General features: G+C 38.3%; 1 protein-coding gene and 1 long non-coding RNA gene across 9 annotated transcripts in view; one reads left to right on the top strand and one right to left on the bottom strand.

Annotated features, from left to right (window-relative positions):
• Positions 1 to 23360, bottom strand: part of RBM20 (RNA binding motif protein 20) — a 104015-nt gene that overhangs the window by 62674 nt on the left and 17981 nt on the right. The window contains exon 1 of one of the 5 annotated variants that reach the window (XM_038181348.2): positions 18395 to 18549. The exons of 3 other annotated variants lie outside the window; for them this stretch is intronic. In XM_038181348.2, coding sequence (XP_038037276.2) covers positions 18395 to 18408 — 14 coding nt within the window. In that variant the 5' untranslated portion in view covers positions 18409 to 18549. Of the gene's footprint in view, positions 1 to 8958; positions 9018 to 18394; positions 18550 to 23360 lie in introns of those variants that run through there. One more of the 5 variants, XM_038181345.2, reaches the window with a different exon arrangement.
• LOC106015391 (uncharacterized) lies at positions 13997 to 22730 on the top strand. 4 transcript variants are annotated; one of them, XR_011810118.1, is made up of 2 exons: positions 13997 to 15305; positions 21890 to 22730. It is a non-coding gene; the product is annotated as an uncharacterized lncRNA (long non-coding RNA). The 4 variants fall into 4 exon arrangements; XR_011810116.1 differs by having other exon boundaries at positions 20714 to 22730; XR_011810117.1 differs by lacking the exon at positions 21890 to 22730 and adding an exon at positions 17728 to 18090.

Here is a 23360-nt window from a genome sequence, read left to right as displayed (position 1 = left end):
CCTGAAAATGAGAACCACTTGCCTATTCCATGGCTGGTTGCATTTCTTCATCCTTCAGCTACAATTAATAACCATATGCAGAAGCTCTAAGATTTCAAAGAGTTAATTGAAATCATGTCACATAAAAACAATTATCCTGCAGCATAAAAACAATTTACTGAGAAACAATTTAAGCTAGATGACAGTCTCATGGATTGAGATTTTACAGATGCCATAGGGAAGCAAATTGCTTCCTTGCTTCCAGCACTGCCATTATTTTAAGATAGAAATATAAACAAATCTTTATAGTGTTACCCATCACCCTTCGCACACGGCTGCTGCAATCACTCCTTTCCTAGTCTTTTTTTATTTTCCATAATTATTTTACTTATTTTGATCTTCCCGTCTTACTCATTCTCTGCTTGTGCTACAGACAGTAAAACACAAATGTTATTTAAGTACAGAAATCCTTAAAGTAGATTTCACTGGGGTTAGTGGCTATTTTTAGCCAAGCCAGCACAGAGATGCACTGAAGTGTTTACTAGCTTGAACATAGGTCATAAAGCCTGCATTTGTCATTACCAAAGACCACCTGCAGTTTAGATAATTTATTATCAGTGACAACTGTTTATCACTGTTCAACAGACAAATAAATTTAACCCTTCTCTGTAAGTCATAAAGCCTCTGAGTGAACAGCCCAGCAGACCTTTGTGGTGCCTCTAAAGTATGTCTTTTAATCCTTCAGCCTACAGAAATGCACAGCAGCGTTGCTGGCCACAGATTTACAAGCTCTCCACGCTGCTCAGACCTTCAAGGGGGAAGCACCGATGACATCCCTACAGCCAACCCTCCCAGGAAACCTCCCAGAGACACTCTGAGCTATCCCAAAAACAAACCAAGCCCATCTGCAGAAGACGGATGGAAGGAACTCAAGAAGCCAGACCTGAGGACCGAGCATGTTACTGAATATCCACCGCTTCACGTTTCAGCAATTCAGTTTTATTTCCTCTCGTATTAACCCTGCAGATTATTTTAAATCCCCGAGGAACGTTCAAATATGAAGCGCAAAGCCATTTATTTTGCACACTATTTTCAGATATCTCCTACTGCCTGTATAACCCGTTACGTTTGTACCAGTTTGCTCTTGTCCATCACTATCCCCCTGTGCCCCTACTGCAAACTCCTGAACTTCCAAAAGACATCTCCTGGCCCCCCCCTCCCTTCCTGACTGCTTTCAGCAGGCTGAGGGAGGCTGTAAAAGGTAACAAGATCTTAATTCAAGAGGTTTGGGCAAATGCAAGAGTTTGATCATAGTAGTGATTTACAGGATCGGGGCTCACCTGCTCTATAGCACGTCTTTTCTGCCCTATTAGAGCAGCCCAGGAGGGCTGTGCTGTGGTTCACTCTAGTAATAAGCACAGAGGATGGAGAAAGGGATTGCGTGGTTTGTCAAATGAAGGTAATTTTCTCACCTCTGAGTCCTTGATTCCTTTTCGATAAAAACATTGTGTGCAAAACCTCTGGGCATGGCAATACCAGCAGTTTCCCCAAGGCTTCCTGCCAGAGCACTACACTATGGCCTGCACTCTCCAACTTCAGGCTTCTGGTCCTCCACCACCAGCAGCAAATGTGGCAAGCCCTGCCTGCAGACAGGGCTATGGGCACTGCTCTGTTGAGTCTACAGCAAAAAGCTGGGCAGCCCAGGACCCATCTCACATTTGCTGGGACAGGGCCCTGAAGCACTGACTGCAGCCAGGGCTCAGCTCCTGGCTCTGTGGCTGGAAGCTGGAAGCCCTGGGACCCTGGCACATGCTGCCGAAGCCATCGGGAGCTGCAGCTTCTCTGCAGAGAGCTCCTCCACCCTCACCTCCCAAGCCAAAGGGCCAAAGCAACTTGAAGATCTCAGCAGCGCTACAATAATGGACACCAAGGTTTTCAAGCTGGAGCTCCCCCCTTGGATGATTTGCAAGGGAAGAATGACCAGTCAGGAATTTTACATCGTAAATGCTTGTGAGCAAAATGCCTCTCAGTTCAGATCACAAAATAGAGGCTGCAATTTGTTGTAAATGGACACTGCTTAAAAAAGCAAGCTGACACGTTCTGCACTGGCTCTATCTTCTAAATGATTTCAGGTTCTGTGCCAAATCCAGCACATTACATTAATCTTGTCCTGGAACAGAACATGGGAGAAATTATTTATAACATACATTCACATACGCACACACCCCACTCAAAATGATCTAATGTTTGCACATATAAGTAGCTGGGACAATAAATACATTAACAGCTTATTGTCTCCCTTCTCTATGAAGACTATTGTTCTCTACTCATTAGCAAGCCCTTTGGATCGTGCAACAACATAATTATGCATCATTCTTACATTATTTTATGCTATGGGGTTCTTGTGCTACATCCTGAATTTGTTAAAAATCTTTACAGGGAATTAAATTTCAGGGTGTCATGTTCAATTGCTTATTGGTACTGCTAAATATCTTTAAAATCCACATTCCAGTCAACTTGGCTTGAACAGAAGAGGACTTTGGGAGGACAAAAAAAAAAAAAAAAAAGGTTTCATTTGTTAATAATTCTACAATCAACTCATGCTACTGAGCTACATGAAACACAAACTTCAGTCTGTTTGCAAATGTGACTGAGCAAAATATATGTAATTGAAATTCAGGATGCCATTTTTACTGCCAAAATATGCTGACACACTTCAACTGATCTCCGCAGTACTAGATAAAAACAAAGGCCACTTTGCATTCCAGCACACTCAAACAACTAGCTGAAGAGCTGTGCCATGATCTCCAGAAAGCTTCAACACTAAGCAGAGCACAGGAGAGGTGAACAAAGACAAGATGTCAAGATGCCTTCACAAAGTAAACAGAGGTAACTCATAAGAGAGAGATTAAATGCTAACAGACTTTCAAAGATTGCATACATCAAGAGAAAAAATAAGGCACTACAAGTTAATTAAAAAAAAAAATTTTTTTTAGAAGTTACTAGTCAGCACAATTTTATTTAATCGACATAAAGAATTTCATTTGTTGCAATGAACATTCACTTACTGATGAACAGATCTTCTGTCATATTTGCCAACAATGGTCAGCTCTTCAGAGGAAGGCTAAAGGCTTCACAGCTGTCTGATAAATATTCTAAAAGACACCAGTCCTGATACCAAGGAACTGGGACTGGCTGGTTATAAATGGCATTCAACTGGCTACTGTACGTCTCCTTGGACTAGCCAGCTCTCACGATGTCTGCAAGGCTAGAAGCCCTTTTGGCAGTATGGTCTGGGCACACATCGGGTGATCTATAGCCCTGCACATCGGATTCCCACCTCTGTTGTCCCACCAACTTTTTTTTTTCCAAGCTGTAAGCCTTGCTCTGATAAAGATGAATGGGCACTGCGCTATGCAGGTGAGCATGCAGAGCTCTGCTGCTTTCGGGGTGTGCTCAGAACAACAGTGCAATTCCCACATGCTCATATTTAAAAATATACATATATATATATGTGTGTGTGTGTGTATATATTTATTCATATTTATATATTTATATGTATATATATATATAATCTGCTGAAATTATGAAAATTATATATATATATGAAATTTTATATATATATTTCATATGATATGATTTCATGTGATATATATATTTCATATATATATAATATATTTCATATATATATATAATCTGCTTAAATTATGAAAAGCTTCTATGGTAGGAAGATGCTGTATTTTGGGAGGTATGATGAGGAAATATCCCCAAACACAGAAGGCTAATCTTCTCATGCAATGAGACCCCAGATTTCAGGACAGTCCAAAAAAAAAAAATAATAATAAAAATACTGATTGTAGAGTTCTTAGAAAACTAAACAGCAGAACGGAGATCTTCAGACCAAGGGCGGAAGAGTTAGTGCTCTGATATAATATAAAGGGATTAAGTAATGGGCTTACAATATTTTTGTGAAGATTAGCATATTTCCTTCTTAAAGGGATCATGTCACGAGCCAGTCTCATTTCTTTTAGTCATCAGTATCTCTTTGCACTGCCACTGATATATTCCTAATTTTCTGATTCCCAGGGAAGACACCACATTGGGTTTTGGTGCACCCCTTTTAGCCCACATAGCTTCCAGTATAACTTGCTGGCTAGCGTATCCCCCAGGGAATGAAAGACAGAATTTATCTGACGTTCCTACATTACTGCCCTGGAGCAGGCACTCCAGCACAGAAGATTTTCAGATTATCAAGAGGGGGTAAGAGGAATGTCACAGCCTCTGCTAGTCTATGTAGGGTCATTTATCAAAAAGACAGCTGGTATAAGATTGCTACGCTCCCTTCCTCTGAAGCAACAAAATGTATTTTAAAATGTTATTAAGCAGTTATGTTGAAGTTTATTTTCCAAAATTCAACACAAGTTGAGTGTTTAATTCCCCAGTATAAGAAAGCTGTTTTATTTAGGATGAAATAGCCTCATAAACATAATATCCTCTCTCCCCTCAATCTCCACGTATGCCAGCACATGTTTCTGTGAGGTATAAGGTATGCTGCTCGTGGAGCACTGACAGAAGGCCAGAATCAAGGTTTATTGCCCAACCAAAATACTGGGCTGTTTCTTGAGAGAAACTGGGGTCTGTTTTGTTGAAGTCAAGGAGACTTCTCCCTTATTCTGGCAGGGGGACATCTGGGATCCCTCACTTTGACGAGCAACAGAACAGTTAAACACTGCAGAAGAAAAGCAATCCGTTGGCTTGAGGACTAGAAGAGTTCCCAGGTTTTTAGCTCTGAATACACGGGAGCAGACAGTTGCAAAAACATTGATGAAACTTTAGATTGCAGCCTTCTTGCTAACAAGAAATTGTGGGGTTTTTGCCTAAAAGTGCTTCCACAAGCCACAAACAGCTTCCACAAGAAAAAAAAGAATATAATCTGTATTAGAAGACAAGCAGCAAGGGAAATCAGTCTGAAAGTTTAATTCCTAAGATACTTCTGTGCCTGGCACAGGTAAAGAACCAGAAAAGATGCATGAAGGAGAATGGCTGGAGCAGCCATCCACATCACCAGAGCTCGGCAGTGTTGTAGGGCACGTTTAAAGCAAGGCCCTCCGAAGACTGCAGGATCCACACGGCACGGGGCACACATGGTGCACAGCGTGGCGTTATCCGAGCAGCGGAGCTGAACAAGGAAAACATCTGCATTTCCTCCTGTTTACACAGCTACAATATCTCCTTCATGAAGGAATGAGGTGCCCCATCCACATTAGAGCTGGCGCTGGCAGCGCGCAGTTTTCCTCAGGAAGGCATTTTTGTCCAAGAACAAAAGCTGCTTTGAGAGCTGAACTTGAAGCTATCCTGCTCACAATGCACTTCAGTGACGTTTTGTGGTTTTTAGGAAAAAAAAAAAAAAAAAAAAAAAACCTGCTACAGTTTGTCCGAGTGCCAGTTGTTCATTAAAGCAATATTTACACATTTTCCTTGGGTTTTCTATAGTGGAGACCCCCCAGAAGGAGGACAAAACTGACTGCATGTATATAAGTGCAGCTCAACATGACAGCCCTGACAAAAATAACACTTAGCCGACGAGCGGGCACCCGCAGCACAAATGCATGTTACGTGTGGGTTTGCCGGTTTCGTTGTGCATGACTTGGCCGTATAACACATATTTCGCATCAGCTTCTGCCCTGACTTTGCTCACATCAAGCCCTTGTAAGAAGATCAACAAGCTCTTCGGAGGATATGAAATTACTGACAGAACAGAGCTCACACAAGCCACGATTTAATTCAGCCAAGTATCCTTAGCTGGCCGCCTTTTCCTAGAGTATTTCCAGCTTCCACAAACTTTCTGAAAAGCAAGAGACGGATATTTAAGGGTCGGCAACAGTTTTGTTAGAGTTTCACGCCATTTACTTCTATTTATCCCCCTTTTTTCCCTGTAAGGTTTCCATGTGACAGAACAGTTATTCTGCAATTGATACCACTGAAATCCATGACTTTGCATACATTACCCACTATGGTACAGCATAGAGATATTTCAGGCTAGCTTAAAATAAACTGGCTGGAGCACAAGAAATGGGTCCAGACGTAGCAACACTGAGCTCTGCCATGGCTTCGTCTCTCCCGACAAGGACCAAAAGCAACTGGCACCGCGTGCAGAAACGTTAGGCTTGGATCTGTGCCCATCTCTGAGCTCAGCTTCGTGTGCAGGCTCTGTCGTTCCTACCCCTTCTTGGAGCAGGGATTTTATTCAATTTTAACAACATCTCTGCAGAAAAAAGTTCAGGCTCCTGCTCCCCGTGTCCTCAGTGCACAGCCACTTGTCACCAGCCCTTGCAACAATACCCACATGAACATCAAAAAGGGGAATTAGCTGCAACAGCAGCTGTGGTATCTGCAGAGAGCAGGAGGCTAAAGCCCTCCTTGTAACCCTATGGATACATGAAACAGCCCTACGGAGATGCTACACTAGAAGGGCAAGCATCCCACATTGCTGTTGCACTGGGAAGGGGTCACAGTATTTTTAAAAGTAATAAGGTTCTTGTGTACCCCCAGAGGTGATTTACTGCTGGGGAAGAAGAAGAAGAAAAGGGGAAGAAAAATACATGATTTTTCTTGACATCTTTCTAGCATATGAAATTTCCTTCCTAGGCTATCCAGTCCTTCTATGATATAAAAATTATAACAACTGGGAAAACAGCAAAATGATGATGTAAGATTCAAAACACAAATTAGGCATCTGAGAAATAAATATATTTTAAAATCATATTAACTACTTAGAATTTTTAAAAGTGTTTTGCAACACCTTCAATATCCTTGCCTTTTTAGCTATTGTAAATGTATGCAAAATGTTCTGAAAATTGCAAAAATCAAAGACATGAAATTCCTGATTATGTAGGAAGAAAGTGGCTAAAGAGTTAAAAAGCTGAATGTTTAGTTTACTTTCAAAGAAGCAGCCTATACTCAATTGTTCATCAGGTTTAACTCTTCTCAGATTCAGGGATCCATTTTTTTTCTGGTTTTAAAGCACCTCCTAAGCATTGCCTCCACAACACCACCTAAACAAACGACACACTTGTATGCATAGGGTGTATTTTATGATCTGCAAGACCGGGATTTCCTGAAGTGTGTTCACAAAAGAGACCATATGGGAGAGGATTTCTTTCCACACGCACGACCTAATTTAATTTTCAGTTGCTTCTGTATTTTAATAATTTGTATGCTTCAGTTCGATTTCTATTCCACTCCCTTCCCCACTCAAGAAAGGAATCTAGAAATTTAAAGGGTAAGTCCAGGAAAAACTCGCGATTTATTACAGAGGCTTACTTAAAAGGAAAAACAGCCGCAATGGATTAATGTATTTCCTTTCCCACAGCTCTTTCGCTTAAACCATAACTGTGCATATTTACTGCAACTTTTCCATCTGCCAGTGGCATTGTGCTGACACATCCAGCACGCAGGCTGCAAGGGCTGACAGCAGGGAGACAGGACACACCGTTCCTCTCAAGCCTGGTGAGGAGAGACGCTTAAAGACATTGCTGACCATCAACAGTAACCCAAGTCTTTGTTATTCCAGCCATTTACGCCAACCGTGAATCGTGTTTTTAACAGAAAATGTTTATGAACAAAAAAACGAAACAGCTTCTTGTCAAAAGCTTAACCCAAGGGCTATGAGCAGATTTGCTCTCTTCTTAGAAGTCCTGCATAGCCTGTGTGGTGGAAGAAGAAACGGCTCATATAGGCATTCGTTTTCTCTTTTATGAAAAACCAAGGAGAAGGGAATACTTTCTTTACAAGGTCAAATCGAGTCCACATCACTGCCAGAGTTTATCCTTTGAACCCGATCCTTTTGGCAGAGATATATATAAACACACGCATTTGACAATATAGAAGTGTTACTGATAGGTAAGTTATGTAAACGACATGACACATTATATTCACCTTTAAGTTTATCCTTGGAGTCTAGAGAAATCTTCCAGCCACTTTGTCACTCCAGTGCCCCTAAAGTGACAAATCCGCTGACTGCAGCCACGTTGCCCTCATTCTCCCGACAGCTTGGTGACCTCTTTACGGCCCTTCCTCTCTCCATCCCAACACCAGCCTGAGCAAGCGTAGCTCTTCCCCAATCAAAAAAAAAAAAAAAAAAGTACATAAAAGCCTGTAAGTTTCTTCCACCTAGTCAAGTTGCAGAAATGGCAACATTTCTCTCCTTTTTTTCTGGATGACAGGTCTACATTATTTTTCTTAGATGCCACTTGACTAGTAATAAGCAAGATGACTGTAATTCAGCAACTGACTTTGGAAGCCCGCTGGTTTTTGGCAGTGTTTCATCCCTTATAGCTCTTTCATATGTCTATTCTAGCACTTTCTACATGAATTACGGAGAACTCCCAAATGAGCATGCGACAGACCAAGATGTGCCAGATCAGAACAAAACGTGACCATTTTAGCGTCTTGAGGAGGCTACTGAAACCTTTGTCACCCCGAAAGGCCAAAACAGAGAGGGTCTCAGTCTACTGGAAAGTATGGCGGGTCGGGCCCCTTGAGTGCTACTGCTGCACCAAATAGCAGCAACGCAGCCAGGAATGGAAAAGTAAATCCAAGCAGCTCCCATACACCACAGAATGTTGACTCCTAGAGGTTCAGGGAATTTGGTCTGCCTTTGTTGAAGCCAACTAGGCTTTGTTATACTGTTGCTTATTCACTAGGAACCCAGACCAGACCTATCAGTTTCCTCTGCAGGAGTCACCAAAAACACTCAAATTCAGACACCATCGACAGGGATTTACCCTCAAAGCTGTGCCTTGAACACAAAAGGTCTTTCCCTACCCCCAACACCAAGAAGCATTCAAACAGGTGATTTTTCCTTAGAGTTGACTATTACCATTAATGATCCCCACATCAATGCTCTTCATGCTCATTTACAAAGGAAAATAAAAAAGCAAGCCTTCTTAACCCTCTGCTATAAAACTCATTCATTACCTCTTACACAAAGAAGATTCCCATGTGCAGCACACTAGTCTCATCTGTCATCAAGATGTAAAAAAAAAGTCTGCTGTTCTTGACAGGCTAGAAGGTAAGAAAATGACTTTTGGTCAAGAGCGTCAGATGATACAGCAATCTCATCAAGGCATCTCATGAGAAATATCACCCATTGCTCTCCATAAACACAAGCCTGGTTTGCCTATATTCAGTTACAAGCAGAGAAGGATAATTAAACAGTTCATGATATGGAAGGGCTAAAGCATGTGTAATCTTATTTATGTTCCCTGCACCTGTGTTTTCTATGGTTTAAATTATAATATTGATCTTTTAAACTGCACTCAGGGAGTATCCCAGTTCATTCACATGAGAGAGAGTAATACGTTCTATTTTTAATCAATACGTTAATGAAAATGTATGCAACATATTGTATAGCTTTACCAGTAGCCAGATATATACTGGCATATTACTATTAAATTGTTCTCTGCTGTCTCGAGGCAATCCGAGCATGCCCAGAACTACTCTGCATGGCTGTTTCACTTGGCCGTGTGACTCCTTTCCTTTGTTCTCCCCATGTGTATTGTCTCCTCTGTTGTGCCTCAACTCGCATTACTTAATTTCCACTATTATGGGAACCTCTTGTAGCTCATCTTTCAAGCCGGACTATAAACTCTACCCGCTTAAGCCAGGAGTGCATTTTCCAACACTCAGAGCAATGAAACCACACAATCCTCGTTAAAACCCCTCTAATCCTTAACAAAGTCTTTGAGGTAGAGGCAAGCACTTCTGTCGGATCTGCACGATGGCACCGAGACCTCTCAGCCGCCCCGCAGCCCAGGCGATAGCGAGACCGAGCGCAGGAGAGCTGGCCACAAGGCTGCGGGCATGCGGCACCGGCAGCCCCGTGCTCTGCTGGGCTGACTGCCCACCCTCCTGGCTGGCAGCCGGCCCCACGAGTGACAACGAAGCACATCCACGGCAAGGTGGGTAACACGGCAGGTTGATCGCAAGCACCCGTACGTTTATCCAGTGCCGACAGATTGCTCCTGCCCTAAATACCGTGGGAAAGGGCATCCGCAGCCTCACGCTTTCACTTAGTTCTTACACTTTCAGTTATTGCATTATAATGACAGATTATTGCATTATCTGTAATTTCAGCCTCCCTCTATTTCAGTCATTAATCTTCATAGATTACAGGAGTTACCAGATATTTCCCAAATATTTTGGCCTTATATATCCCTGGAGAAAAAAAAAAATCAGAAAAAAAAATCTGTTTGGATATAAAAATCAAAAGGTATCCAAGAGAAAGTCAATTTTTCAGAGCAGACAATTAGATTTAAGTCTCAAAATCCAAAAATCTTAATCTCCAAGAAAAAATAAGCATCATCATCTGCCGAAGGAAAATAAGATTGTATGACATACGGAAGGAATTCCTGATATATGCGACAGCTTTGTATTTCCATTCAGTATTAATGGGTATGTAAAAGACTACCATACTTTTGTGTCAAGAACACCTTCCCTGAACTAAAACAACAAAAATCATTCCATAAAGGATAGGGATGGCTTTACAGATGAAAAAATGAAGTCCCTTCTAGAACTCTAACTCATGCAAACAAAAAAAATAAAGTTTCAATTATTTCAATTTTTTTAATGCAACATTAAAATACTCTAAGATTTAATTGGTTGACTTGTGAATTATAATATTTGGATCGATGATAATTAACAATATTTATGTAATATACCTTGTGTATATACCCCAAAATCTTTATGACAAATGCATCAAAGAACTGACATGAAAGGCTCGCATTTTTCCAACGGCTGTAGTATACTGACATTTAATTAAAACATCAAAATGCTTTTGCATTCGTTCTCTGTACCCTTTGCACAGCACAGAATTCTGCTTACTGAGTGCAGGGAGGATTTCAGGAAAATTTACTTCATTGCCAGCATTAATATTAATAGTTTAACTTCAAAGAAACAGAAATTATGTAACACTGTAACCACCCTCACATATTCATGAAATGCCTTGTTTGAGTGATTCATTGTTTTTGCTTACCCCATTCTTGGTCTTTCATCTTTCCCATACTTTTGTTACACTCTGCCTCTTAGGACTACAGAAATGTACTTAAAAGTTACTTGAAAAATTACTTTGAAAATATAAACTTTGACTGAAAAGGATTAAAAATTGCCAACTGAAGCTTGGCATCAGAGGTTACTATTTAAAAAAAAAAAAAAAATAACATAAACAATTTCCTTTCGCTCACAAATAATGAGATGGCTTTTATATTATGCAAGATGTTTCTACTCTAACAGCCAGCATCCACAGAAACATTCTTCTGTACCTTTTTCCACCAAGCCAACAGAGTAGTGGTGGTTTCTAGCAGCGTGCAACTCGAACGCCCCAGAAGAGCAGTACAGAAATTCAGATTTCTCTAAGGGTTAACGGATTGCCAGCCGTACAGCAACGGAAAATAGTTTTAAGTTATAGCAAATATGATTACAGTTTCCCAAGTAACTGGGAAAATTTCTGTTACATACAGTCCGTCTAACCATTTCCCCCCGCCCCCCTTTAGCAGATACTTTATTTCACAGGAGAGAAAATAAAAATACAGCGCATACCCTGTTTTAGATTATGGAGGATTACACAGCATTAAGACTAACAGAAGAAAGTGAAGACAATCTGCGATCCAGATTAAAAATTCTTGTCACCAAGATTTTCCTCCCACCACCTAATTTTAGAATCTTTTCCATTTAATATGCTCCCTGTTTGTTAAATTTAAAACAACCATTCAGTTTTATCTTTATTTGAAATTATGAAGTAGATATATCCAGTGCTACAGTTGCAGTATTTCAAAGACTTCTCTCTTAAAAAGGACGTAACCAACCCCGCTGACATTAGCTCTGTTTTAGTTTGTTGCAATTTAAAGACTATCTAAGGAGACAGTTTTGTAAGAGATGACTTAAGCACCCTTCTTACTAATTGAGGATTACTTCCGAAAGAATCACATTTTACATGTTCACGTCATGCAAACCAGTGCTCCTGAGAAAACGGCAGAACCTCAGCTGACCAAAACAAACAAATGAAGAAAACAACCCATGAACAGCCTCAACTTTTGGAATTAGCCGTAAAAACTAATAAGAAATTAAAGCACCCAGTCTCTTCATCTGCACTGTATATCCTCCGAAATACACATTTATTTCAGTATTGAAAACATCGAACACTTTGAACGTTCCGTTTGAAACGCTCAGTCGTGCTATCACAAATGATGAGTGAATACACAAGGCGGTTGTTACCATACTCACCTACTAATTTAAAGAACATATAGTTACAAATCCATCTGTCAACCTTCCCACTACAGAGCTCTCCTGCGAGTTTTAAAATTCCAGAAATATAGATGACAGTAATTACATTTTTTATTACAGCTAGTTTCTAAAAACATATTACAGGATGTATTCTGAACAAGAACCTTTATTTCTATCTTTAAAAATGCTACACATATTAATACACAGCTGATTGGGCCACGGATTTAAATCAAATTTTAAAATAGAAAGCAGAACTTTTAAATCATGCCTAGACACATTTTTACTATTACTGTTCTTGATTTCTAGGAATTTTAGAGTCAGCACATGGTAGCCCACCATTGTTTTCCCACTGCAAATGAAGACACCCAACAAATCATTTTGACATGGCATGCAGTGACACAAGAAAGCTTTGAACAAATGAAACCTTGCTACTTCTTTGAAATTGTTGACAAAATTCACCAAGTGACAACATCTTTAGTTGAAAATGAGATAGATGAATAACCAAAAAGAAAAGTCAGGCAACAACATTCCTTCCACAAACTTCCCATCAAAATGCTTATTCTCCTTTTTATTAGTTAGCCAATGACCTGAGTAAGTGGTGAATTACATTCTGTTAAAAGCTGGTTGATAGTATGACATACCTGGGCTGTTTTCACTTCACGTTGATCACTGGGAACATTTTTAGGTTCTACTTAAAATGCTCAGCTATCTGTGCTCTTTCAGGCACAGAATGAACCTGTTACACAACCTGTTTGTGTGTTCTACATTCTCTATCTTATTGGACATAGTAAGTGAAATCAGCTTAACGAGAAGCTAACTTACAAAAATAAAGGCATAAATATAATGCACTTCCTTACAAAATTTTGAGTGGATACTGAAAGGAACTGAAAATTACTCTTTTTTTTTTTTTTTTTGGTAACTTTAAAATAAAATAAAATAAAATAAAATAAAATAAAACCAGAAATTGTTTGTTGAAATTATTTTATTATTTTCCAAAGGAGAATTACTAGGTTCAGATTTCAGGGGCCAGATCCTCCGGTGGAAAATGTGTCCCAGCACCATGCTTCCACACGACTTGGGAATCTGGCCCCTAAGGCATTTAATTTGTCAGAAATGAGCTCCAGACAGAAGCGTCAAATGCTGGGTCTGGTAATTCCAGGTGTTCTCCAAACCATGTTAGCGTCACAGATGTAGTGGATTTTTACCCTTCCCCACATCCTGTTTTAAAAAGCAGATGTGGGGCTCCTGGGACCCTGACAGACAACTCTTTGTTCACACTTGATTGGAGGGCGTCCAAGCATTCTTGCTAAAGAAAACAGGGGGTTTGTGTCTCAATTGTGCTACGAAGGAAAAATCACTAATTCCATGGGCTCTTAAGGGGGCCAAGATTACCAACACCTCCCTGGACTCTTTTCAGGTTATTTTTTTGTTTTGTTTCTCTCCTAAGCCCAAAATGTTAATGTAAGCGAATTTCCATGAGTATCATAGCTCTAGGACTTAAAGTCCATTGACAAGAATTTGTTAGGCTTGGGCTGCAAACTGTCCCACATCAGTTATTCATACAGGAAGATTTGAAACTAGATGCAACAAGATCATTTTCCTGCTCAATGAAGCCAAGATTTATATTTGACCTTTATTAATTTCATTGAGAATTAAGTATTTATCGATTCTACAGATTGTTTAACAAAGCTTAATATTGAACATTAGCATTTATTATGCTTATATATCAGCATGTGATTCCCCGACACATATTCTCAAGCAAGAATCAGAGAAAGAACTGTTAATGCTGAAAAGAAAAACTTCAGGCTACAACAGTACTTACGAATAACAAACAAAACCCCAAACCAATGGTTTTTGCATCTTTACATGTAAGCATGATTGTGAGAGCTGAAAAGGAGTCTCTAAAAATGTAATTTTTGTTACAGCCACACTCTGAAATATGATGAAGAGAGAACAGGGAATATAAAATGTATTTACATGTTCTTGGAAAGAAAAAAATTCCTGCTACTCTTTGCAGGTAATAAGACAGAAGATATTTATTGGTGTACTAGGATTTTGTAAACTGCATAATTTTCTCAGTTATATGCCTATAACATATATGCAGTGGGAAGAAAGATACCTATAAAGAACCATTCCAGAGCAAATTATTCTTAAGGAAGGTCATTATTTCCTCATTTTATTAATATGTCTCAACAATGAGTTGGGACTATTTTTAAAATATAAATAAACCTCACCTGTCCCAACAAGGAGACATTTGATATATTGTACAAACGAGTAATTTACAGCTAAACTCCTTCACACACTTGCTTAAGTGCTATCTGCAGTGGGTCATGGCACAATTGGGAAGTTTAGCTCACAGTTTAGCAATTCCGGTCTTTTGACACACAATGCTGCATCAGCAACATGACTGCTAGATTTTCTTTGCCATTCCACTTACCAAGAAACATTATATTTAAACCACACTGAGTAAAATCTGCTACAAAAACCCACAACGCCACTGCTATGCTATAGCTTTCACTCCAGCTAAAGTCAAGACAGAAAATCGTGGCTCATTGTATTAGAACAGTAATTCTGAGCGAAAGGACAGCCAGATACTACTCGAGGAAGCGATTGCATTCAGCACAGCTCTAATGCCCTGCTGACCTGTGGTATCTGTGTGATACATGAAAAGCCTTAGAGCTACAGTTTCGTAAATTTACAAGTAACCATGACAAGCTTTAACATATAAAATGCAAACTGTTGCAAGGGTTAAGCTATGTCTACTACTGAAATAGAGGCTTTTTAAATCCTCGAAGATAGGTCGTTTAAGGAAAAAATCCCAACGCTAACGGGAATCAGAGGATCTGACTGGGACCAAAGAAGCTCATTCTGCAATGTCTTTCTTTTTTTCTGCCTTTTCAGCTTTCCTCTACACTTTCAGAGAGAGAGATTTTCAAGACAGATGAGTGACAGTAAGAAAAAATGAATTCCTTCCATATGTCAAGTCTACAAATCCAAAAACGACATGCTATCCTCTGTATAACAGATCGTTCGCCTTTTAGCAGGTAAATGTTCTCATGTTTACTTATCTAGCCCTGGGAATCTCTGGGGATTAATCTATGCTTGAAAGCCATAGAATTAGAGAGTACTTAGAGCAGTCTATGCTGTTAAATTCATATACTTTTTACAGGAGCACTTAAATTTATGTAACCAGAATTACAAGCTCCCAAGACAAGTACTGACCAAGCTGTATGATCCTGATTGTTTTATTTAACAAAACAAGTAGAACTGCATGTATTTAATACAGGAGTAATGCTCACGGGAAGGACTGCAACAGAAACAATCCGAATAGTAATTAATGGGATAGAGTGTCAGCATTTTCCTGAAAAATACGAAGAACTTTGTCCTTCCAGCAACAACAAGGGGATAATTAGGCTAAGATTTATTCCGTGGCTTTAAAATAATTCCTGTTTTTCAACTGAATTGGTAACTGAGAAATTGTCTGTACTGATTTAAATAAGTACTAAAATCGAGGAATATCTTCAGCTCTTCTTACTACTTTTTAATTTTAATTAATACCAACATATAGCAGTTGTTTTTATTTCCTGTAGTAATATTCTGAGTATTCTTTTGACAGATTTCACAAAATTATTTCCAGCCTTTTAAAACCAGTTTACACAAAACCATGTGAGACAGACACTGCAACCAGTAAAAGTGAAGCCGGCAGCAGTTAACGCCTTGACGATATCCAGGGGAGACCTCATAAATGAGCTGCTGCGCTGTGCAAACTGCCAGTGGGGTGACCCCGCTGTCACCAACTAAGAATTTATATTGAAAGATGAAAGAATTCCACAGTTTTTCTTTGTCCCAGGCAGTATTTACTCCTCATACAGAGCTTTGCACCCACTGCCCAAGATGATACAGATACGTATGTTAAATACTATCTTATGCCAGGTTACACTAATGCAAGCTCAAATGGATATTATTTATGAAATTAATTTTTTCAGGTATAATTCACCACCATTGCTGATAACACAATGATAGTTCATGTCAGTGGGCATAAAAATACCACTTTAGATTGCACAAAAAACCCTCAGTGACCACTGAACAAAATGAAAATTTCAGGTAGCTCCACGAGAAAAAAATATTCATTTCCCATGGTATAATTAAGTTGAAGAAAGAGAATCACCTTAAAAATTTTAATAAGTAGTTTTACACACAGCCTGGCTCCATGAAAGAACTTTTTTTTTTTTTTTTTTTTTTTTTTTGTAATACGGAGGTTCATGCATTTTCACTTCATCCTCCAAAGTCCTGCTTAAATTTTGCAAACGTGTTTTTAGGTAGGGAACCATTTACTAGTTAAATGCCTCTATTGAATAAATTGATTCTTCTCTTTCCTTTTGCCTTCTCCCTCTCCAGTAAAAGTTGTTACTATATGAAAAAGACTGAAAACAGCGAGAAAATTACCATTTTGCTAAAGCCACCAATCATATTTACCCTAAGTGTTGTTGTAATAGGAACCTAGGCACAACTTCTGTAATAGTTGTCTTTTTTTTAGTCAATACTCATGATTTCTCCTATATAATTGTACACTCTTTATTGCTACAGATTTCTTAAATTTTCACAGTGAATTTGTTCACATTAATTTCGTAATAATAAATAAATAATAATGATAAATTTAATATAAATAAATCCAATTAAAGCCTACACTTTTTTATTTATGCAATTCTGCATTATTAGCCCACAAACACAGACAGAGCAGTAACTACCGTTAAACTGCTTTGCTCTTTTGACATTGCAAAGTTCACAAATTTGGGGCAGGGGGGAAGCGTCAAGTTAAGATGTTAAGCAGTTAAAGCAAAAATTGATTGAAGTAGGTGAATGAATCTGGTTACTGCCAGACTCCAAAGACCATGCACCTCTTCACAGTTTGAATACTTTGCAAAGAATTTGACCTCCTCCCTCTGTTCTTTATTTTCCTATATATGATTCATATATATAACTACATATATGGTATATTATTATATTATATATTACATATATATTGTTTTTATTTATATTACGTATATAATTGAGTGTCTGCTGCTTATCTAACAGAAAATCTAAAAAAGCATATGAATAGCTGTTTCTTAAATAAATAAAATGTTCTTTAAAAACAACAAAAAAAATCAAAAAATTCCAAAAGGCACCAGAAAAATATACTTTTCCTGAAAGTTTACATTCTAAAAATAAATAAATGAAGATGCATACAAAATAGTTAATATTTGCAATTTGTTTATGCTTATTTAACCCTAAGTTACGCGTTTCATATGTCTCTCTAACAAAGCTGTCTTGAAGGTGACATGGTTTTCTATGAATTCCTGGTCTCTCTGACAGTGTTCTTCCCCAGTTTTGTCCCATACTCCCGTGTCTCACTGAGCCTTGCTAGCAACTTTAATGAGCATCCTTAAAAATAGAAAAGGAATTTCCATGCCTTCTCCTATCTAGGTATTTTAAATACCAGCACTATCAAGCAGTCACTCCAGGACCCAGGAAGGACAAGGATATGTTGTCAACAAAAGGAAAAAAAAAAAAGAGATAAGGTCTTTGGAGTCCACCCCCTGACCTGACAAAATCCAGGACTCAATACTGGTCTCCAGGTCAAAAATAGACTGTCTGAAAGCAGCAGAGAACACTTGCACGGTTATCGCAGAGTTACTTGTTTTGCAGACCATATTAAGCACTTCATATAATGGCATCTGAATCTGCTGCAACATATTTGAGAACAACTTCTCTGAACCACACTTGAGAAAAAACATGTTTGTCAAGGGCAATAGGAACAAGAAAAATAAATCCTACCTTGAAGTCCTTTCTCTTGTTTCTTTGCATTATCCTTTCAACAGAAGTAGATCTTTTCCTTACAAAGACCACCAGCATTACATTCACAGAAATAATTAAAACAAAACAAAAAAAAAGAGACCTTCATCTACCTTTTGCCAATCTCCGCAATATTACACATTATAAACATAAGTACTTCTTTCAGAAGATCTAGTAGCCACACATAGCAGTAAGATACCCTACTGTCCTCTTCATTTTTATGAACTTATAAAAGAAATATTAACTATTACTTGAAGTAATTATCATAAACCAATATCACTTTAAATGAATACGCTACCTTTTCTGATTCATTATCTTTGCTTTTGAGTTTTTCCTCTTACTGATAAGAATTCAGCAATTCCCCATGTTCTTGCTGAGCACTCACATAGGTTAGCAAGGTTCGACTGCGTGCGCTGTTCGAGCCAGTATAGCTTAAATCTCAGCCAGCCAGGAAGCCAGGCAGATAAGCGCTGGCCTATTGAAAGTTTATCTTTTGAACGGGAACAAGGTGCTTGAACTTAAGGCAAGTCTGTAAGTTAACATTTTGTTACAGCCTATAGGGTAAAATATACATATAGTAAATGCTTTGACAGAAAGATAATAACTAGATGCTACTAATTAATAATAAATTCATTTCAACAACCAGGTATTAGACCCACTTTTTTTCATTGAAGAATTTTAGAATTTCATAACACAATTAAATATGCCAGTTTCTGATATATTCAATTTCACTAATAGAAAGTTGGTATGCCTTTTAGCTGAGATTGAGTTCTTTGCAAAACAGTAGAACAAAGGGTTTTTGTTGTTTGTTTGTTTGTTTTTCCTTTTTAAGGCTATCTTACATAAGAAGCTCTTTTTCAAGATTTTTTGTTAGTTTTATTTAAAAATAGGATGTTCTAGTTCTGGATTCTATAAAAAAAAGTACACACTAGATTTTTTTTTTAATTATAAAAAAAAAAAGAAAAAAGAAAGAAAAAAAATAAAGAAAAACTAAGAAACCAGAAACCAAGTTCTAAAGACACCCTCTGAAGTTGCAATCATTTTAGGAATTCTGCATTGTGACTAGAATGCATGGCTGCATAAAGACATTTTCACCAAAAAAAAAAGTCAAAGAATGATTTTATACATACAAGAATAAAATAATCAGCCATTTGTATTTTACTCTAAACACTTCCTTAAGAGGTAAGTATTATAATTAAGTATACTTAAAGAAAATCCTGCCAATAAACTTTACAAGCTTAATAAATAACTAATACTCGACATTCCAACCCTTCGTGTATAGTAGGATTCTAAGGTAATAAATAGTGAGAACAGAAATTTCAAGAAATCATGGGGTAAAAATCTGAAAGTACAGGTATTACTTGGTATTAATTATCTAGCCACATTTGACAAAGCACAAGTATAGAACAGAATAAAAATCCTCACTAAATCAGCAGCTGAAATTAGAATTATTCTACTTCTTTTTTTCTTTTTTTTTCCCAAATGTACATACCCTCTTATTTAAAATATTTGTCCTCACAAATATAAATGAATTTGATGAATTTGTTATTTCTAAGCCTGGTTAAAAATAAATAAATAAATTGCTGAACATTAAATATATATATATATATATATGTATATGTATATATATATTATTTTTTTTCCCTTGTAAGTGCTCTGAAAAATAACTCAAAATAGCACTGTGGAATTCAGGCATGCCTAAATAGCTTTCATGTTATATATGTTTAGCTTGCAAGTAATGATGAATTTGACCTGCCAGTTTCCCAAAAAGACTTTGCCAGGAAAACAAACTCCTGCTTTTAGAAGATCGTGTGTTTTGTTTGTGTGCCATTGGAAAAAAGAAACAAATCTTCTTGATGAGACACAGTCAAAACGTTTTCCTTCTGTGTATATATATATATATATATATATATATATATATATAAGAATGGAAAAGAATAATTTAAAATAAGAATAAGCCATTAAGCCATTATCTCTCAGAAAACAACAGCTACTTGAACTAATGATTTAAATTTCTGTGTTTAACGTGTCTGGAGAATAAGCACAAAAATAGCACATTTTTGCAAGTGCCTTCAAGAGCAGAAATACCCTGATAAGAACAAATGCGAGACACTTGCATTTAATATATCAGAAAATATCTAATTACAGTAAAATTACCTGATGTGCAACAGTATGTTAATGTTGGCCAATAAATAACACGACAGATAACACTCATGAAAGCAATTACCCATTTTGCTTGTCCCATCCACATTGCTTCTTTCTGCAGCTGTCATTCCCCACCTAACCAGCTCACAGGACTGCACAGAGCAAGACAGCCAGCTTGTTATTGCCTTGAGCTTAACTACTATCCATGGAAAAGCTAGGCAATACAATTTGGTAATCCGTTCTATGAGTTCTGTAAAATATACACATATATATATACATATATATATACACACACACACACACATTTTTTTTTTCTGCAATTAGCATAAGAGACTAAACAGATCATGAGGTTTTTGATTGCTTGTTTTTGGTTTGGTTTTAATTTTTTCTTTTTTTGTTTAAACACTGAAAACCTATATATTCTGTGCACTTTTGCTCCCACCCTATCCCCTGCAATTTGGCTCTTTTTCAGGATAGAACAAGCAGATGCATATCGACCAATAGATCCATTTGTCACTTGACTTCTTCATAAAAGCCTCCACCTTTGAACAGAAAATATGACTAAGGAAAATAAGCAATTTAGACAGGACTAGTTCATAGTTTTCTGTGCATCTTTCCAATAAAAATTATCGTTTAACATAGCTGATTTAAATAAACAAAGTTCTAAGGAAACAACCACAAAATACAGTGATTAAAGCACTACTGATTAACAAAAATTGCCTAACTGGGATTTATTAGAAACTGAGGGCTGAGGTGAGAGGATCAGTGTAATTATTAAGTATTTTAAAGAAGAATCTGCAACATTAAAAAAAAAATCTTATATGCACCTGAATAATTTTAAAACTAATGTTGCTAAAATGATCTCATGCTATTCCTGCAAATGGGAAGTTACATGAAAATATTTTAACTATATTATGCATAAATAATTTACTTCCAGACAGACAGCTTTTACACTTACAGATAAATTTTCTCTCAAAATGAACAGATGATTGTAAATATCACAAACCACACGAGGAATAATATCTTTTAAAGACTGCGTTTCAATCGACCGCCTTTCATGCAGGCTCAGCCACTTTAAGCTGTGATGGATTTTTAAAAGCTGTTCCAATATATCAAAATCAACCTCGGAATATCTTAACAAATTTCTCAAGTTTCTATGACTAATAGTGTATCACAGACTTGATAGTTACAAGCTAAACACAACCCTGACCTTTAGCGCTTACGGCTACGAGACCTGCGGTACGCCCGCTGAGCTATATGGCTACGAGACCTGCAGCGTGCACACTGAGCTAACAAAATCTACATTTACAGCAGTGTTCTGCAATGCCAAAAATCCCTCGAGGCAGGATTTTGGTTTGGCTTATACAACCTCTTTAAAATATAGGGTCACTGCTCCTCCCCTGGAAGATAATGCCTCCCACCTCCATCAACAAACTCAATGCTTTTACAGTAGAGTCCACGTAGTGCCAGAAAGCTGCTTGTAATAAAGGATTTTCAAGCCTTTAATAAATATTACATTTCCAGAACAAAAAGTCCTCTCTTCAAGCTCTGGGCTCTCTCAGACAGCCAAAAGCTGGAATTCATTCCCATTGTCTTATGGCAGGTCAGTGGGTTGGCTTTCTGAGCCCTTTTCTTTTTTCTTCTCCAGGAGTCAAAGCTGCTGTGACTCCATACATTATTTCTTACCAACTGGACAAAGTGATGGATATTTCTTCTTTGTATTACATACACAGAGTTTAGCTGGTGAGGAGGAAGCAGCCAATTCTTACACAAAAAATGAAAACTTTGGCTTGGTAGAGGAGAAACTAGGGATCTGGCAGATTAGGATATGAGAGGACATCAGGAAGGCCAGCAAGATTTTGTGTGAGAAAAAACCTATAGGAAAAGTTGCTGAGGGATAGGGGAGGAAAGAGAGAAGGACTGTGGAAAGAAAGGTGTGAACATGCCATCCTTTCAGGACTTTTTGCCCTGCTCTGTCCTCATCACTGGAGAGCCCATTTTCTACACAGCCTTTGCAGAAGACACCAAGAAAGAGGCCTAGAGGCTACGTAACACCGAGCGTTGCAGCCCTTCCCACTTCCCATGGTCTTGGAGGAACAGTAAATGAAAAATGAAATTAGCTCTCAGCTATTCTTCAATTTCCAAAAGCCACCATCATTAATTTTGTTTCACACGACAAGGCATGCAAATCAGAACGACAAAGCACATTCATCACCAGTAATGCTGCATCCAGCAAAGACAGCTTGAGTCAATAAAGAAGCCTGGGCTGAGTGACTATGAACAACAAACGCTCCTTACAGGCAGCCAAACCAAAGATCTTCAGGAAACTGTAAAATGAGACGTCCACCATGTAAACCTCTCCTCATTCCCTCTTCCCATACAGGGGGATGTTTTGGTACTGAACTGTGGAATTCCCCAGAGACACAATAAAGGAAAAATAAAAACATCCACCAGTAATGCCATGCGTGATAAAAACCATATGAGGAAGTCATTGGGTAAAACAAGCAAGCATGGCACAACCATTGAAACTCGGGGTACATTAGAAGCTGCTCTTCTTTCCAGAGTGTTTTTCAGCTCCTGTTCCAGGCCTCCTTGCTTGCATGCCTACGGACAGAGCACAGCGATCTGCGGCCTACCGATGGCAGCCTACAGGCAGCTGCTCCCTAGATGATGAGACCACTGCGAGATATTAAATCCATTTCAGGAAGTTTTCTCATCCTTTCCAGAAGCTAGTTAATACCGTGTATTTATATATCTCTTACTCTTCTCTGCAGCCCATTTTTCTGGGCTTAATCAAAGGGTAGGATAGCCTGAAGAAGTGCCTACAAAACCCACTCCACAGGACAAGTGCCAGTGGATTGAAACCTCCTACCACAGCCCTAATCTCCCTTAAAGACCTCTTGGATGTGGGTTCAAGTGAGAAAATCTACACAGCTGGATGTCAGGATGCACCAGGAGTTTTCACTCCCCATGTACTCCTCAAATCCTGCCTCTGCACAGCAAGACTGCACCTGTCCCAGCACAGTACCCCTGACGCCTCCAATTAATGCTGAGAAAATCCTGAGCTAAGTGCCTACTTAAATTTGATGGGTTTGGCATTCAAATGATGGTCTGTGAAC

Source organism: Anas platyrhynchos, chromosome 6 (assembly GCF_047663525.1).
Source record: "Anas platyrhynchos isolate ZD024472 breed Pekin duck chromosome 6, IASCAAS_PekinDuck_T2T, whole genome shotgun sequence".
NCBI lineage: Eukaryota > Metazoa > Chordata > Aves > Anseriformes > Anatidae > Anas > Anas platyrhynchos.
Note: the sequence above shows the minus strand (reverse complement) of the source record. Positions and strands in the feature narration are given on the sequence as shown.